Genomic DNA, 17977 nt, shown 5'->3' on the forward strand with positions numbered 1-17977 from the left:
GGGAAAACTTTTTTCCTTTTACATGGCTCTGGCGATCCAAGCTGAGTTGCCTGATTAGCAGGCAATTCAGCTGGGATCATCAAAGCTTGGATCGCCAGAGCCATGTAAAAGGAAAAAGGTTTTTTCCTTTTAAATGGCTCTGGCGATCCCAGCTGAGTTGCCTGATTAGCAGGCAACTCAGCTGGGATGGTCAGAGTTTGACTCATCAGAGCCTTTCGGGCTGGTCTGCCTGGTTACAGGAGAACTACATCCGGCGTATAAGACGACCCCCGACTTTTGAGAAGATTTTCATGTGTTAAAAAGTCATCTTATACGCCGGAAAATACGGTACATGCAATTCAGATATTTTTCTAGATGTTAATCAAGTTTCTGAAATTACTGTTGTCTGCTGACCAGTTAAAAAAAGTTAAAAATGTTATGCCTTCCAGGAAGATTATGATGGATTGTGTGCTGAAATTGTTAATTCCAAACCTAAGACAATCTCTGAAGATGTGGAGCTGAAGGCTGAAGATTTTATTGTTCATGTAAGTAAGGTGCTTTTTTGGTTTTGTTTTACCAGTAAAGGAGAATATTTGTAGCTCAGGGTTGAAATGAGGGGTCTTTGGTGCTCTCTGAGCTTGCTTTTCTTGCAGATGCTTCATTACCCAAAGTAGGTAACATCATCAGTGCCAGCGCTGATCATTAGCAGTGATGATGTTATTTACCGTATTTTTCAGAGTATAAAACGCACCTACCTTTTTTTGGGAGGAAAACAAGAAAAAAAATCTGCCTCTGCCTCCCAGCAATTTGCCTCGTTATAGCAAACAGCCTGTTTTAGTTTCATTTTCAGCACAGTCTGATTAGCACAAGAAAAAAAAATCTGCCTCCCACCAATTTGCCTCCTTGCAAGCAAACAGCGGAGGCCTGCGTGACAATAGGCAATGGCAATCCTTGCAGCTTGAAACTGCTGGGGTTCAGGAGGCCGATCCAACCAGCAATCAACTGCTTGTGCTAATCAGGCTGTGCTGAAGCTGAAATGGATTGTTTGCTGTTTGCTGCTTGCTGCAAGGAGGTAAATTGCTGGGAGGCAGAGGCCAAAGGGTGGGGGGGGCGCTACATTCGGTTTATAAGACACACCCAAATTTTCACCTTTTAGGGGAGGAAGTGCATCTTATACTCCGAAAAATACGGTAGTTTGGGTAATGAAACGTGCAAGAAAACAATCAAGCTCAGGTTTTGTTTTGTTACTTTGCTTTCTTAGAGTGTGTGTATATAAATTGTTAAGTGTGCTTTATTTTGATTTTGTCGTATAAATAAAGGTTATTGATATGGATTATGGAATGAAAAAAAGGAACCCCATTAACAGTGTTCGTTTTTACTGCAAGACTGACATCACTCAGGCAGTTAAAATTACAAGAGAACAAGTAAGTAAAAATGGGAGTGGTTGATTTTGCCAGTTTATTGTGTTGTTTTTAAAATAGCCACTATATTTCAGGTAGTCCTTGATTTATGAGCACAACTGAGCCCAGGATTATGTTCAGAAATCATGAGGTTATCATGAGATCATATCTGAGTTTACAATGTTTTTTGTAGCAGGTGTAACATGAACCCCGTGGTTGTAATGCAAATAATTAAGTGAATCCTTTGTCCTCAATGGCCATTTTTTGCCAGAAATCAGAAGCAAATGCTGGTTGTTTGGGGGGATGGGAGGGAATGCAAATCATGGTTAGGTGATTGTAGGATTGTGCAAACAACTGTAAATTTGGACCAGTTGCTGAGTGCCCAAAATATATGTAACTGGATAGAAGAGCAACCATTGCAACTTCAAATCCGGGTCAAAAGTACCTTTTGGCAGATTTTTGTAACTTTGGACAATTGCTAAGCAACTGGTCATAAATCAAGGATTATCTGTAATGATATTTGGCTATAAAGGGTGAATCCTCTACACCAGCTCTATCATGCTTGTATTGGATGCTCCTTTTATAATGGCTTTGAATGGTCTGTTTTACTGCTTGGGAAAGATCAGGAAAGTTATTGAAGTTAAGCGTTTTATTTCTGTCTTTAAGGTTTCAAAGCTGCTCCCAGAAAAGTTTGCAGAGCAGCTCATCAGAGTTTATTGTAAAAAAAAGGATGCAAAGATAATTGAGGCTGCTACAAAATATTTTATTCAGTGGTGTATGGATAAGGATTTCACTAAACCACGGGTAAGACGTTCACACGTGAATGAGGATACACTCATAATGCACCATCCTCCTGAAAATTTTGTAATTCTTTACTATATACTTTTTAATGGGCTACTGCAATAAGCATTGGTAAGACACAAATCCTGCTCATATGCTATATTAATTATATTAATGAATTTATTAGAAATTAAATGTTATTTACATAAAATTGGTATTTTCATTAACAATAAAAAAGATCATTGTGAATTTTTTAAAAAATCATGATTTATCCCATGCACAGGGATACGTCAGGCCTGATAATATTTTATCCTTTAAATGTACACATATTTATTTCAATTGTCAGGAGAGAAGATGACAAAATATTTTAACGGTTGATCTGAAATGCAAAACTTAATTCCTTTTTTTTAATTATTTGATAGGATGGTGATGTGGTTGCTCCAGAACTTACTCCAATGAAAAAAGGGTGGAATAAGGATGATGAAAATCAGGATTCAAACAGGAACAGTAGTGGTTTAAAGTGTAAAGTAAATTTAAATTTTTAAGTGAGTTAGTATATGCCTTTAATTCTGTGTGTGTGTATGTATTCTAGCCAAACTTTCTTCAAAAGGTATACCGTAAAATTACAGAGTAAGCCTGCATAGTGCCTTTGAAAAACTGCAGTGGAAAATGCCTGTAGACTTTTTCACAAAATGGTACATTATTGTGATTTTGAGAAAGCTCAATAATTTATCAACACTATTTTAGTGTTAATTTAAGATAAATATCACTGTTCTATATAGCAAACTTACAAAAATGCCTCAGGGTTTAAAAATCAAGAAACTAACAGGTAGATTTCAGTTTTACAATATAAATCATTTTTCTAAAATTATCTGAATATTTCGTTGAATCCAGCATTGGCTTTATAAGTGTAAATTCTCTAAATTTGCACAAGGAGGGGTAACCAATTTTCATTTGGCTTTATCTTCTCCTGAACTGTTTGAAATGTGCCCCACATTTCACAGAAATGCTTCCTTAAGGGATGGGGAGATTATAGTAAGTAGGCCTAAGTTATTTTTATTTACCCATATTTTTTTGGAGTATAAGATGCTCCGGACTATAAGACACACCTACCTTTTTTGTGGAGGAAAACAAGAAAAAAAAATCTGCCTCTGCCTCCCAGCAATTTGCCTCCTTGCAGCAAACAGCCTGTTTCAGTTCATTTTCATTTTCAGCATAGCCTGATTAGCACAAGAAAAAAAATCTTCCTTCCAACAATTTGCCTCCTCACAGCAAACAGCGGAGGCCCGCAGAGGTGGCAATAGGCAATGGCAATCCCTGCAGCCTGAAACAGCTAATGGTCGGGAGGCTGATCCAACCGACAATCAGCTGCTTGTGTTAATCAGGTTGTGCTGAAGCTGAAACGGGCTGTTTGCTGCAAGGAGGCAAATTGCTGGGAGGCAGAGGCCAAAGGATGGGTGCGTGGGGCTACATTCAGTGTATAAGACACACCCAAATTTTTACCCTCTTTTTGGGGGGGAAGGTGCATCTTATACTCTGAAAAATATGTTATTTTATGTCCAGATCAAACCTTAAACTTCCAAAATGAGGCTACCTTTTTGAGCAGAAACAAATCATTTTTGGTGCATTCTACTGGTAGTAAATCACAGATTAACAAATGGGCCAGACTCTGCCTCTCCTTACTTTCATACTGAATATTGTTATCTGCCATCAACCCCCACCTGAGCATGTTGGTCTTACTTTTAGGCACTCCCACCCTCAATGTCTTCCGAGTAACATCAGGAGATCAACCGTGTTCTCTTTTGAGATTATTTCTTGTTCCATGAATACTGTCCTCCATCTTCTAATAGAGTTTTGCTCCTGCCATAAAACCTCTTCCTAGATCTAAGTCAAAGAGTTTGGGGCACGTATCCATTCAGAGGATGTCAGAGATCATTCATTTGGTTCTCTCAGCATCTGCTGCTACTTCTCTCCTAATCCTAGGTGGAGCAATACCAGCAAGAGGATACATTTTCTCAATTGGGGTGGGTTTAGGGCATCCTGTCACTGTGTGTACTGCTTCATTGACAGTGATGTCGACTAGCTTCACATGTGGATGTACTCCATTCTGGAGCAGCATATCCTGCTGCAGAAATCCTCAGGGCCAAAACCAATATCTGTGGTGTAGATGGCTGAGCCGCCCCACCCCCCCCACCCCCCATGTATACTTTGACAACCTCATGAAAATGTTATTCCTCATACTAACTTTAGCCTTAGTATTCAGGCAGTGTTCTTTAAATTAAAAATTAAATTAAAAATTGGATCATTAATGTTCACAAGTATATTGTTTCCACTAGTGCAAACCATCAACTGTGAAATGAACCAGTGAATAAAACCCATAGCTTTATATATATATTCTGAGTAAATATATAAAATAAACTTAAGAGGGGGGAAGATCTTGTGCTACTTGCTTGAAATTCATATATTTTCCGTATGAAGGGATTATTACATAATTCCTTAACTCTTAGATCATGACAGCTGGTGAATGTATATTGATTTAGAGCTAAATATTCATTAGCACAACAATATTACTATATTTTAAAGTTATGAATATTTTGATCAATATTTTAATAAAAGAAACAATTATAAAACAATATAGGTCTCATACTTTCAATGAAACACAAGAAAATTATGTTGAACCAAAAGGAACTGTAAGAGGAAAGTTGTTCCAGCTTATCTGAAGCCAACTTGAATGCATTTTTTATGTCTTGTAGTAATTGGATATTATTTGTTTAGAACAGTATGTTGTTTCTTTACCAAGTTCTACAATATGTACTTTATACAATAACATAGGGTTTCTGTTAATTGCAAGAACTAATACTTAATTCTAAAGTATAATTTTTGTTTTAGGCCCATTCAATGAATCCGAGTAAGTTTCAGAAGAATTGAACATTTAATATAAATTGTAAAGATACAAGCAACATGGTTATAGTCATAAGTGGGAAGATATAGGTACTAGGAAGGATGAGAATAATAATAATAGTAATACAGTCTTAGTAAATAATTTGACAGTGTTGTGGGAATTGGTTGTTTAGCAGAGTGTTTGAAACTTACCTTTCTTCAATTTTCTTAAAAATATTCAAGCTTAAACAAAATTAGAGCTTTGCAATTAAAATATAATATCTGCAGAAAACTATACTTACCCCTCAGTTGATTTAGAATATGGATATATTGGGATTTGTTTGTTTTTGTGCATTTGTTTTTGTGTTAGGAGAGCCTCAGTTTTTTTTTTTTCAAGGATCTACTGTACATTATGTTAGTTGTTGGAACTCAAACTGCTACAAGCTCAGGGTTTATATGATGAGAAAGAAATTGTGAAGTTCCTAAAGACCTGCTTGCCATATGGATTTGTACAGTATTTGGTCCAGTTGAAAGAATTTTCAAACATTGCTTCTATTTGCAAATCAAGCTATTCTTTCAGGTTCACGTCTGAATGGTTAGTGAATTGTTCATGGTAATCCTGGGCTTCTGCATTATCTTGCTGCTTTTGTGATAAGAAAGCTATCATCCTTTTTACACAGGGGTAGAATTACCAGATATCCAGCAAAAGGAGGATGTGTCTTCTATTTTGTCTTCATGACTTCCATCCAGGAGACAGCCAAATGTTGCCCCTCCACTTTGCATATCTGAGCTTTCCTCCAGAAGAAGAATATAGATCTGAGCTTCCCTAATAAGTGCTAACAGCAAGTTAACAAAGTTAGACCTATGACCTTAATTAGTTGATTAAAATCTTCCCACTTGTACTGTTGTCTGAAACTGATAAAACCTTTATCAGTTACATGCTGAAGGCTTTTGCCTCCTAACCTGCTTCTGGCACAGAACCACAATGTTAGACAAACAGCTGGCACTATTTACTAGGCACTATATACATTCATCTCAGTGTATATTCCCATTGTGTGCCTGTTTACTTACTTGTAATTCCTTCCCCTCCAATGAATGTAAATGCAAATGTTAAACAGTGTGTCCTCCTTTTGCCCCCATTTGTCCTCCTTTATCTATTCAGCTATCTGGTAACTCTATACATGGTGCAAAATCATGATGCGTGTAGAGAAAGTGCACAACATTTTTTTCCCATTTTCTTCCCGGCTTCCTCCCCAGCTGCAAAGACTATAGCGTACATAGGCCTAAAAATGAATTTTCCTTTCTTCCAGTCATATCATAAGTCATATCTTTTCCAGCAACCCAAGTATGCCTCTTTATCTCTGCATATATTTTTTGCCTTTTAGTAAAGACATTGGCATGTGTCTGTTAGATTTCATTTTATTTTTTCAGCTCACTTGAATCTTTCAATGATGTTCTGAATTATGTTTCTGTCTACCAGAGTACAATACTAGCTATTTCACACAATTTTAATCTGAAAAGACCATTCTTGTCTTGGTTTGCCATTAGGATAACTTGAGTATATTGTGTACCGGGTCCTTCTCATATTCCATGTTATTTTATGTCAGCTAAATATATTTCTAGCTTTTTGATACAGTTCAAATTAAAAGGTCAGGAAAAAGGAGACTATTAATAGGAGCATAGCTACCCTGCACAATTTAACCTGCTTTAAAATAATTTTTATGAATTTCACTATATAATTTGGTAATAATAGAACTGAGAGAATGAAGACAAATCAAGAGAAATACTGAATGGACTGGGAGCAAATATTTTTTCCTGAAATTATCTCTTTTTTTCCCTTCTTTGGGCCACTGCAACTCTCAAAGGGTGCTCAGCCAGGTCAAAGTACAGTGCTTGTTAAAAGAGGAGTTTCACAAAAGTTAGAAAATTCATCCAATTGCAAACCATGACTGTAGTGGACTTCTTTCAAAATATTTTCTTAAAATTAATTTATTGCAAAAAGCTCTGCCAGTATTCCTATGCTGGACAGCCACAATGACCAACTTCTTATTCGTTTATAAATGTTATAGAATATTGAAATGTTTATAAAATGATGCCAGAAATACAACAGTGAAAATTGTCCATATTACACTACAGAAGATGTGGCAGATTTCTGGAGACAAAATGTTGCAAATGCAGTGCTAATAAAGTGAGCTTTCTATGATAGAAAGGAAAAAGCTAAAAAGTTTGATGTAAAACCGAGTGATGCATGCCTTGTATTAAAGAAGAACTATCACTTGCAAAGTTACTTTTGCAGGCCAAAAAACAAAAAAACAACCACCAGGTCCTGAGGTGCAAAAACAATATTTCCCTGCAAGAAGCCATATGTATGAAGCCATGAATACTGAATGGACCCGTTCATGTTACGCCATCAGAGTTCAACTCAACTCAAAAGGTGGCCTGCTATAGAAAAAATGATTGTAGTATTCCATTGCATGAGCTACCAAGCTCAGAGAGCACCAAGGACACCACAGTTCAACTCTGAGCTATAAATATTCTCTTTTTTAAGTATGGAGCCATTGTTTGTAGGCACTAACACATTTAGAGAAATATGTCTCTGTAGAAGGTATTTGGGCATGTGAACAAAACAAAACAACAATAGAAATGTGTTGTGATATAAATAATCTACTATTCCTAAGTAACACAATTAAGTCATAAGAATTCCTATGAAAGTCTCTCCAGAGATTTCACATTTTAAAGCATAAAGCTGAAGTATAGAATCTGGATTGGAAGGGATCTTGGAGGTCTTTAACTCAACCCGCTATTCAGGATCAGGATCTTATGGCTTCCCAAATAAATGGCTTTCCAACATTTTGCTTGAAATGCTTCAGTGATGGAACATCCTCAACTCCAGGATGCAGCTTGTTCCACTGCTTAATAATCATTGTTGGGAGATTCCTCCTTATTTACTTAATATTTTACAAGCAAGTAAAAATGTCTTAGGTGAAGCCTAAGAGCAATATGTTTGATTCTATTATGAAAGTAGCTTGACCTATACAATACATGGGCAGGTATCTGATAAAGCAAAAAAACAAAATATGTTTATGTTACTTCCCTAGCAAGCAATAGTGGCAAATATGTTTATTGCTTACCAATTCCTAATAAGATCGTTACCCAGACATCATTTCCTATCTGAACATATGTCTACCACTAATCTGATCCAAAGGACAAACTACTTTTAGGTGCAGCTAACTTGAAAAGAAGCTGGTAATTGAGGGATATAAATATTAGGAATTAGTAAGATTCTCCAGCATTGATTTCTTTCTTCCCAATCTATAAAGACAGGGAATCCACAAGAGGACTATCCTCATTTGAGAGGGATTTGACAAATTGATGCAGGACTACTGGCCAAATCCTCTTAAGTGCTTGGAAAGTGCATGAAGAGATGTCTTGATTTTTCTTCCAGTTAAGATAGTGTCCAAACTTCCAAGTCTCGGATAAGGAATTCCTCTTTGGGTGATAATGCCTCATTATTGAAGGTTTCACAGGGGTGGCTTCCTCCATGGTTCAGATCTCCATCTAGCCAGAGTCCAAATTTACCACTGCATACAAGGCAAGAGATAGCATATAGAATAACTTCCATAGCACAAAACCTATTCAAGAGTACAATGATACTGACTCATTTGCTGGAGTCCATTTAGAATATAAGCTTTGCATTTCTTTTCTAAATTGGGGTGTTGGATGGTCCTATTGGGTGATAGAATTTATACTAAATATATAGTGTTTTGTTTTTTAATCCAAGATCTTGCTTTGCTCTGGCAGAATTGTGACATACCTATGACTTTAACACTACTATTAACAAAATCAAATGCTGAATTCTTTCATACTCTTGGGAACCCTGGACATTTTGGAGATAGTCTCAATTGCATTTCTTGGCATTCTTCCAACATTTGCTGGTGCATGAAAACGAAAAAAACCAGTGTGGAAGAGAAAATGCCCTAGCAGGGAACTTCGGCAAGTAATAATATTCACAACTTGGCAGTTATTCCAATGTCCAATAAAATGACATGCATGAAAACTCAACAGCTGGCATTATTGGAATAACAAGAGTGTGAAGGGAGGAAATAGGGGATAGAATGACATATTCAACATGATATAGCAGAACAAAGAACTAAGAGGAGGATAGTGATGAGTAAAAAAAATTAGACACAATCCATATTTTAGGGCAATTTTACTGTTCGACATCAAATGTTTTTTTTTAAAAATACTTGTCTGGTGGCAGCAATGACAATGTCATTTATAAGCTACAAGCATCAAAAATAGGATGATAAAAGAACATGCACTGTTGCTAGTAATGATAGATTTGGTGAGGGGGAAAAATGAGGGAAACACTTTTCCAATTCATGATGAACTTTCTTAGCCATGCAAAAGAGCTAATGAGATTCTCCACAAAGATTGCAGTGCAGCAGGCATTATTATAATTTCCTTATAACTTAGCTATCTTTCAAAGCGACATACCTGCCTCCACCAATGGCTAAAGAATCTGCATCTCCTTTCATGAAGAAGGTATTTTTGCCTGTCCATTTAAATACCTGGCAAGGGAATCAAAAGCATAGCATTAAGCAGTTTACGAATTAAACCATATAAACTTCCTATACAAAAAAAAAAAAATCCCACTCATTTCTAGTGATAGCTTGAATCTTTTCATAGTGTGATTTAATAGATCACATCTAATTGTACTGTATGTCCAGCTAATATCCTCCTGTTGATGATCACAAAAGTGTGGACATGCATAGAAATAAAGCATCAGAGAGGTAGCATGCTGGCTGGACAATTCCTGATTTATGGTGCTGGTGCAATTCATTGCTCAGTGTATGAATCCATATTAACCCTCCTAACAGAAAACTCTCTAACCTTCATCTGAAGATATCCAAAGAGGAAGAATCCATTGTCAAAGTCCTTTTGCTATTAGCAAACTTTTTTTCTGACATTTCATTGAATATTTTCCATTGACCTTTTGGGTACATCTTTTCATGTTGTTGAAGAGTGCTATTTTACTTTTCTTTAATATTCTTTTCTCAAAGCTCTCCAAAGCGCTCCATGGCATAGGGCCTAGCTATCTTCGAGACCGCCTGCTGCCACCGACAATCTCCCATCGACCCGTGCGCTCCCACAGAGAGGGCCTCCTCGGGGTGCCATCAGCCAAACAGTGCAGGCTGGTGACCCCCAGGGGGAGGGCCTTCTCTGTGGGGGCACCTACCCTCTGGAATCAATTGCCTCCAGAGATAAGGAGAATCCAAGACCTCGGTGCCTTCCGCCGTGCCCTTAAAACCTTCCTTTTTCAGCAAGCCGGGCTGGCCTAATTTTTTAAGTGTTTTTAAGTGTTTTGTTTATTGTTTTTAATTAATGGGGCCAAATTTATATATGTATATTTTAACTGTATTTTAATATTTGTACTTGATGTTTTTACTTGGCTGTTCACCGCCCTGAGTCCTCAGGGAGAAGGGCGGTATACAAATTCAAAATAAATAAAAATAAAAAGCTAAATATCCCAATTCTTCCAGCCACTCTTCATAAGAGAGAGTTTCTCATCTTGTTGCTCCTTAAATTTCTTTCAGATTGTCTGAATCTTTCTTAAAGTGTGGTGCCAGAAACAAACACAATACCAAAGTTTGGGCCTGAATCATACAGAATAAAGTGGAGCTCTTATTTTTTCTTGAACTTGGAAACAATATTTATATTGATGCAGCCTAAAATTACATTAGTCTTTTCCAGTGGTGAAATGTAAAATTTGTTACTACCGGTTCTGTGGGCATGGCTTGGTGGGTGGGTGGGTGGGTAATGTGACTGGATGGGCGTGGCCAACTTTTTATTTTACTTTTAAAAGCATTTTGTCTACCTCTTCGGCCGAAGAGGTTGTAAAAAAATGCTTTTAAAAGCCTCTGACAATCAGGCAACTCAGCTGGGATCATCAGAGGCTTTTAAAAGCATTTGTTTTTCTACAACCTCCTCGGCCAAAGAAGTTGGAGAAAAAAATGCTTTTAAAAGGCTCTGACAATCCCAGCTGAGCCGCGCGATCATCAGAGGCTTGTAGAAAAAATGCTTTTAAAAGTAAAAAAAAACAGCCTCTGATGATCGCGTGGCTCAGCTGGGCATGGGGGAAGTTGCAGGGATTTTTGCTACCGATTCGCCGAACCACCTGCCGACATCGCTACTGGATCAGGCGATCCGGTCCGAACTGGGAGCATTTCACCCCTGGTCTTTTCCCAATGATATCAAAATATTGACTCATGTTTAATCTGCACTGTTATTCCAACTATCTGTCCAATATGCTTTGCACAAATAATAAAGATGGGATATAAATAAAATAAATAAATTACCAGACTGGTTATATTCCATCCAATACATTTCCATATGTTTTCTGTTTCATCATTTATGTTTTCTTCTTTCTTCTTCATCACAAGAAGAAACTCACATGTTTCTGTTAAATTTCATTTTCCCTTAGCCCACTCTCTAATCTATCAAAAACCTTTTCAGTGTTGGCATTAAAACAATTCTTGCCAAGTTATAATCTGGAACACAACAATATCACCGAATCTTTTAAAGTGCGCCTTTTATAGCCATAGCAATTAAGTGACTGGCAAAATTTGCATGACTATTGGCTCCTGAAGCTGTAAATACAAAATCAACTCACTCAACATAGAGATTAACATGGCATTTCAATCACCTTGAGTTGTGGAGTGAAAGAGAACAGAAATGTTTCTCCATTGCCATAAAAACAACTGCTTACATGAATAGCTGTAGAAGAAAAAGCTCCAAATATCTGAAAAAGATAGAGGAGGGAATATGTTTCAGCTTTCAGGAGTTTAATCATGTCTATCTTTCTGCACATTACTCATGATGTCACAGTCTGCTTAGCCTATTATATTGAATGAACCAACATTGACTATTTATTAGATGTGCTAAAATGCAGATCAGTTCAGTCTACGAATTACTGAATTATATTTCTAAGCCATTTTCCCTTTTAAATCCAGTATCCTTTCTATTACTACAATGTTGTTTATAAAACAGCCTAGGATTTCAAATAGTTGTTGTCAAACAATAATAAGACAGCAACAGTTTGTTTAGCATTAACACGAATAGATTTTTTATAAATGTGAACTCTTACATTTCTAAATCTTTCTAACCATCTGTTAAAATAGTAGCTCAGGGGGCAGTTCATTCCTTGGGTGATGAAGCCAAGGTACTTTTTTTGTATCCATCAAGATGACTTGCATTATCTCCAATCCAGTGGTGGATTTCTACCGGTTCGGCCCAGTTTGGGCGAGCCGGTAGCAACGATGACGAGCTGAGAGCAAACAGGTTCTCTCTGATGATTAGGTTGGCCCTCCTGCCTGTCCCTGCGTTATAGGTACCTTTTATTTGGTCGTTTTTAGCCCAGCTAAAAGGCACAGTAGAGCGGATTCCCGCATCTCAGCTGTTCCATAATACACTGTGCTTGCGTGGAGGCATGTTTGGAGCACTTCACTTTCACGTAGTGCACATGATGCGAGCTGGTGGTAACACCGGTTGAAACCCACCACTGCTCCAATCTACACATAATGAGCTGTTTATTTATTTTCCACTTTATTATTATTTTTTTTATTATTTATTTTTACAAATAACTGTGAGGTGAGTTGGGCTGAGAGAGAGTGACTGGTCCAAGGTCACCCAGCTGGCTTTCATGCCAAGGCTGGATTTGAACTCACAATCTCCTGATTTGTAGTCCAGTGCCTTAACCACTAGACCAGGGGTGTCAAACTCAAGGCCTGTGGGCCAGATCCAGCCCATGGGGTGCTTGGATCTGGCTCGCAGGGGACCAGCCCAGGGTTCCTCTGCCAGTGAAAATGGAGCTCAGTACGGTCGTGTGCGGCCCTCCCAAGCGTCATTTTCAACTGCGACGGCCTCCTGCAGCACTCTGCCAGCTCTCCCTCCCAAGCTCCATTTTTGCTGGCAGAGTGCTGCATGATGCCATCACAGCCGAAAATGGAGCTTGGGAGGGGTGCCCCCCCCCAAATGATGTCAAGCTGGCCATGCCCACCCCGGCCCCCGAGATCAAAAACAACCCTGATGCAGCCTTCAATGAAATTGAGTTTGGCATCCCTGCACTAGACCAACTGGGTGTGCAGTTATTGTATCATAGTAAAATGAATCTTTCTGTTTCTGTTGCATCTTCCCATTTCAAACCCTTTCTAATGGATCAGGATTATCTACTGAATATTGTTGACTGCTTCTTAATGTTGTGAATGGAGAAGAATAATTGCCTGATTATTTAAAGTTGAGTTAGACCTAGTTAATTAGCATTCTTCTTTTCCATATCATCAATCTTACATATGTAAAGTTATTTAGACCTATCTGGGATTACCTGTCCATCAGTATCCCTGATAACCAATAACACAGGAGAGGCCAAGTTGCTCATACTTCTATACATGGTCTTCAGACTAAATCCGTCCCTTGCTGTACAGTAGACAAGGTTCCAGGGATAGGCAGTCACTCGCGGAGGGAGATGTGGAGTTAGCTGAGAGGGACCATATAAACAAGATCAATTTTTCTTATCTCGCCCTGTAATAAGCTGTCTTTTCCTTTGATTATCTTTTCCTTCTCAGTTTGTTCAGCTTTGGAAACATTGGACTAGAATCAGCAGATCTTTGCAGGCTGCAAATTTTGAAACACATAACTGAAAACAAGATTCCCTCATCCAGCTTCTGGATGCTACCTAAGCAAAGTAAATATTCAATCTTGGCCAGAAACTACTTCAGGTCTACCAGAAACTTGGTATCAGAGAACAAAATGGTTGGCTTTACATACGTACCATGCTAAATTTACACACCACACTAAATGATTGTTTAATCAAAGTTTGTTGAATAAATCTCGATTTACACCCTAAGCCAGGGGTCTCCAACCTTGGCAACTTTAAGCCTGGTGGACTTCAACTCCCAGACTTCCCCAGCCAGCTTGCGAATTCTGGAAGTTGAAGTCTGCCAGGTTTAAAGTTGCCAAGGTTGGAGACCCCTGCCCTAAACCATCAGCACCTAAGTCAAAAACAATGGCTTACAAAGTACAATGACTGGAGTCACAGAATGTGCTTTCGACAAGCTGTTTGAACCCAGTTAAAAGGTCAATAAAACTTGCATCAGCTAAATGCATTGTCTGGAGGAAATGGGCTTTTTCTATGCAATTTCCAGGGACAACAGCAAAGAGGCTAAGCTATAATATCCAGCTATCCCCATGAAAAGTGTAAAATTCCAATATATACAGAGAAAATTTGTTTACCTGTTGGATTTCTTCTGTGTGCAAGATGCTACTTTGAGCATTCAGTATAGGCTCATTCAATTCTTCTGCAACTTGGGATGGATCATCTGCACTTGTCCTGACTGAGTCTAGCCCATCAGCTTCCTCTTCAGGTTCTAGAGACAAAGTTTCATCACCCAGATTGGGCTGGCAAAAAACACATCATTAAATAAGGTGAGAATTCTTTTTTCCTACCTGGCCTGTAGAACATCTCCCATTAAATAGTTGGCTAAATCAACCTATCATTACAAAAATAATTCCAATAAGGCAATAACATGTACATGAAGTTAGTGAAATGATTAATTTGTCCATAACAAGCCATTTAAAAAAGTGTTGGAATCTCAATTCAACAAGCTGTCCTTTTTTCCATTAAGCCTTGAATAGTCTCATAAGAGGGAAGGAGAAATTGATTACGATTCATGTAACATTGCATTAGTACGTCTTTCCTATGGATCTATTTCTGAAGCCAGAATGTTTTCAAAGCAAGCCTAAAATTTGCATTGCATTGGGAATTCTTCAGGATTGAAAGGATTTGCAGTAATTGCTGCAATTTCATTTCCCCTCATCTATTCAGTATTTCAATGAGATTTCTGCACAGGATGACTAAGACTTTTTTCCAACCTTAGAAACATGCCATTCATGTGAAAGACATTACAAATATTATTAAGATTCGTGTGTATGTTTGTGTATGCAAAACCTGTACGTCAGCTGAAAAGTTGGGGTCAGCCCTTCAAACCCGCAGCTATTGGGTTCCAGCCTTTGTTTTGTAAGTTAGAATCCAGTCATGCACTTACAAAATATCTACATGACGTTTCACACAGCCTGGACCTTCTCACCAGATTTATTTCCCCCTCTCATATAGTTAACTTCCATTGGCAGGGTGGACCAGGACTTAAATACTTGACGTTGGAAGACAATGAATTGTAACACTTCTTCTATGGATTGTTAATATCTAATTCTGTTAGCTCTCCTTCTGAAATTCTTATCTCCTTTTTCTGCTGAATGTTCCATAGGTCAATTGGTTTCTATACTATAGTGGATTGATATATACTGTATGTATGTCAAAGGTATCATCAGTCATGAATCGGCATTGGACATTATTTGTTCTTTGTGGAATAAAAATTCCAGTTACTCTTTTCCCTTGTTTGATGAGTACAGTAACAATCTGTATTTCCTGACTGTATCATTTAAGAATTCTATGATATAGAAAGACTGGGTTAATATTTGATATAAAATATAATTTATTTTTAATCTTATGGCAAATAAAGGAAACTTGCATAAACTCTATTTTGTGATCCCATATACTCTTTCCCTCAGCTTTCTGGTTCTTTCTAACAACGCTCCCCCACCCCACACGTGCACATACACATACACACCCCTCAGCTTTGATTAGGTAACCAGCATGTGCATTCCTCATTGAGCTGTTTTGATCAGTCCCCCAGCTGCTTATTATTTCTCTTTTTTAATGTCATTTTTATTATCAATGACATAATCTCAACATCAGTAGAGGACATGATACTCTGTAATTAAAACAGTGGGAAGAGGGGGAATCAAAATTCAGAACTTCACACAAAGAAAAACTGATACTGATGCTATTTATTTTGCATTTTTCTCCAAATTTGGGGAAGAGAAGATACTAAGATACTAAAGCTCCATCCATTTCCAGCCTCAACACAATGTGATTTCACCAGAAATTGTCATTATTCTCCAATCAGAATAGTAGAGTGTATTTTGAAGTCAAAAATCCAAGACACCTGGAGGGAAAACCGTTACGTATAGCTAATGCAACTTAACCTATAGCAGCTTCTTACACCCAAAGTCACAAGTGACTTCATAAGACAGAATTCATTTGTCCAACAGTTAATTCTTCACGTTCATCTATTGACTACTAAGCCCTAGGTCAGGGGTCCTCAAACTTGGCAGCTTTAAGACTTGTGGACTTCAACTCCCAGAAGTCTGGCTGGAGACTTCTGGGAGTTGAAGTCTCAAGTCTTAAAGCTGCCAAGTTTGAAGACCCCTGCCCCAGGTTCTAGCCTTAGTTGATTCTGCAAAGCTTTTTAGCCAAAAAATTCCAAAACAAAATCACTGCTTCACCTTGAAGAAGCTTCTCCCCTTTTTTCCATTAAGGGATTATATTATTTGGGAGTAGCCATCTTTATGCAGAGAGGCAATATATTTGGTGTGGGAAAGAATCAAGTGATGGGGGAATGGCTAGTGCCATTGAGTCAGATGGAAGTTTTACTCTGCTCTTCCCTTTTCCATCTGTGCCCTAAAGCATGCACAAAAGTACTTACCAGAAGAATGTAACGGTAGCGTGGAGTTTTCATTCTTTCTATGATTGTCCAAACCACAGCCCTGGAGAGGAGTGTTTTTTACCGGCAGAGCGTGTATGGAGAACAGGTGTCTGCCGATAACCTGAGGAGAACACTCCCCTGTAAACACTGTGCACTTTATCCCTTCTCTTCAGAAGTTAAGCTTCCTGTTTCACAGATGCTCTCATCTAAGATCATACAAAACAAATCTCTTTAAAATCTTTTCAGTTCTTTTATTTCCAATCTGTAGCTTTACAAGTGTGTTTAAGTGGATCGATTGGCTGGAATTGCCAACATAGGTGGGATAAACTACAAAAGGTCAAAATTGTTCCCAAGCTGATTTTTCAAAGGAGAAATGAGCAGAGAATCTTGCAGAAAAGTATTCAGAAATGTAGAAAGCCAGCAGTTTGGATTAGTAGATCTGGAATATTAAAAATCAGGAGGAGAATATATCTGATTAAATGTTTCTAAAGTGAGGGTGAAGGTTCATTCTCTGAGCTTGTGGGTTGGTTTCCAAACATTTCATTACCAGGCTAGGTAACATCTTCAGCAGAGTTTAGGGGATGTCAGTGTCAATGTTCTTCTGTTTATAAGGGCTTCGGGGGTGGGTGTATCGAGTGAGGGTCTTGTGATGGGTCAGGTGTGAGTCATCAGTGAGAGTCTTGTGACAGGTCATGTGATAGGGAGGTTACATCAGGTCAGGGTCATTGGGAGGTGAACTGCTGGTGGGGGAGTTGCATGGGTTGGTTGAGGGTTGGTGCTGTCTCTGGTTGGCTGTGTGGTTGATTTAGATTCTGAGGGATTCGTAGGCTGGTTATAAATCAATGCGTCTGTGGATGGAATTGCTTGTGGAGTGTTTCTAAAATGTATAACTTGACCAAAAGTGCATCTTCCAACTTTTTGGTTATCTCCCTATTACCTAAAATGTTTGACCAATTTACAAATTCTAGAATTTAAGAATAATTCTTATTCGTCCCACTGGATTTCTTCCTAATCTTTTCCAGCCCCCCAATCCCATCAACACTATTTGGCTTTTGCTGAGGCTAGGGTTAGTCCTGTTACAGAACTCCTGGCAGTAATATATGTAGAATAAGAATTTGCTGCCACAGATCTTTTTAATTCATTGTTAGAAGATTGGTCAAGATGCGATCAGAAATCTACATCTATTCTGTTCTTTTTGAATCTAAGATTAATGAAAATTGAGATAATGGTGTGGATGATCCACAATATTTCTTAGGTCCTGTCCAATTGGCAGCCAATAGTTATGCTGTGCTTCAAGCAAACATACTAATGATAGGTAAAAAGGACCCTTCTCTT

General features: G+C 38.1%; 2 protein-coding genes across 5 annotated transcripts in view; one reads left to right on the forward strand and one right to left on the reverse strand.

Annotated features, from left to right (window-relative positions):
• Positions 1-10183, forward strand: part of SAMHD1 (SAM and HD domain containing deoxynucleoside triphosphate triphosphohydrolase 1) — a 38547-nt gene extending 28364 nt beyond the window's left edge. The window contains exons 13-17 of one of the 2 annotated variants that reach the window (XM_070941648.1): positions 429-524; positions 1299-1403; positions 2046-2183; positions 2582-2704; positions 10103-10183. In XM_070941648.1, coding sequence (XP_070797749.1) covers positions 429-524; positions 1299-1403; positions 2046-2183; positions 2582-2704 — 462 coding nt within the window. In that variant the 3' untranslated portion in view covers positions 10103-10183. Of the gene's footprint in view, positions 1-428; positions 525-1298; positions 1404-2045; positions 2184-2581; positions 4793-10102 lie in introns of those variants that run through there. The other variant, XM_070941647.1, reaches the window with a different exon arrangement.
• The window catches only part of TLDC2 (TBC/LysM-associated domain containing 2), a 43019-nt gene continuing 31484 nt past the window's right edge, over positions 6443-17977 (reverse strand). For 2 of the 3 annotated variants that reach the window (XM_070941649.1, XM_070941650.1), the window contains 6 exons: positions 16643-16848; positions 14331-14495; positions 13423-13575; positions 11746-11841; positions 9537-9610; positions 6443-8620 (listed from right to left, as the gene is read on the reverse strand). In XM_070941649.1, coding sequence (XP_070797750.1) covers positions 8485-8620; positions 9537-9610; positions 11746-11841; positions 13423-13575; positions 14331-14495; positions 16643-16675 — 657 coding nt within the window. In that variant the 5' untranslated portion in view covers positions 16676-16848 and the 3' untranslated portion in view covers positions 6443-8484. The remainder of the gene's footprint in view (positions 8621-9536; positions 9611-11745; positions 11842-13422; positions 13576-14330; positions 14496-16642; positions 16849-17977) is intronic. The other variant, XM_070941652.1, reaches the window with a different exon arrangement.

The sequence above is a fragment of the Pituophis catenifer genome, unplaced genomic scaffold, assembly GCF_029215685.1.
Source record: "Pituophis catenifer annectens isolate HBS135680 unplaced genomic scaffold, rPitCat1.0.hap2 SCAF_3, whole genome shotgun sequence".
Taxonomy (NCBI): Eukaryota; Metazoa; Chordata; class Lepidosauria; order Squamata; family Colubridae; genus Pituophis; species Pituophis catenifer.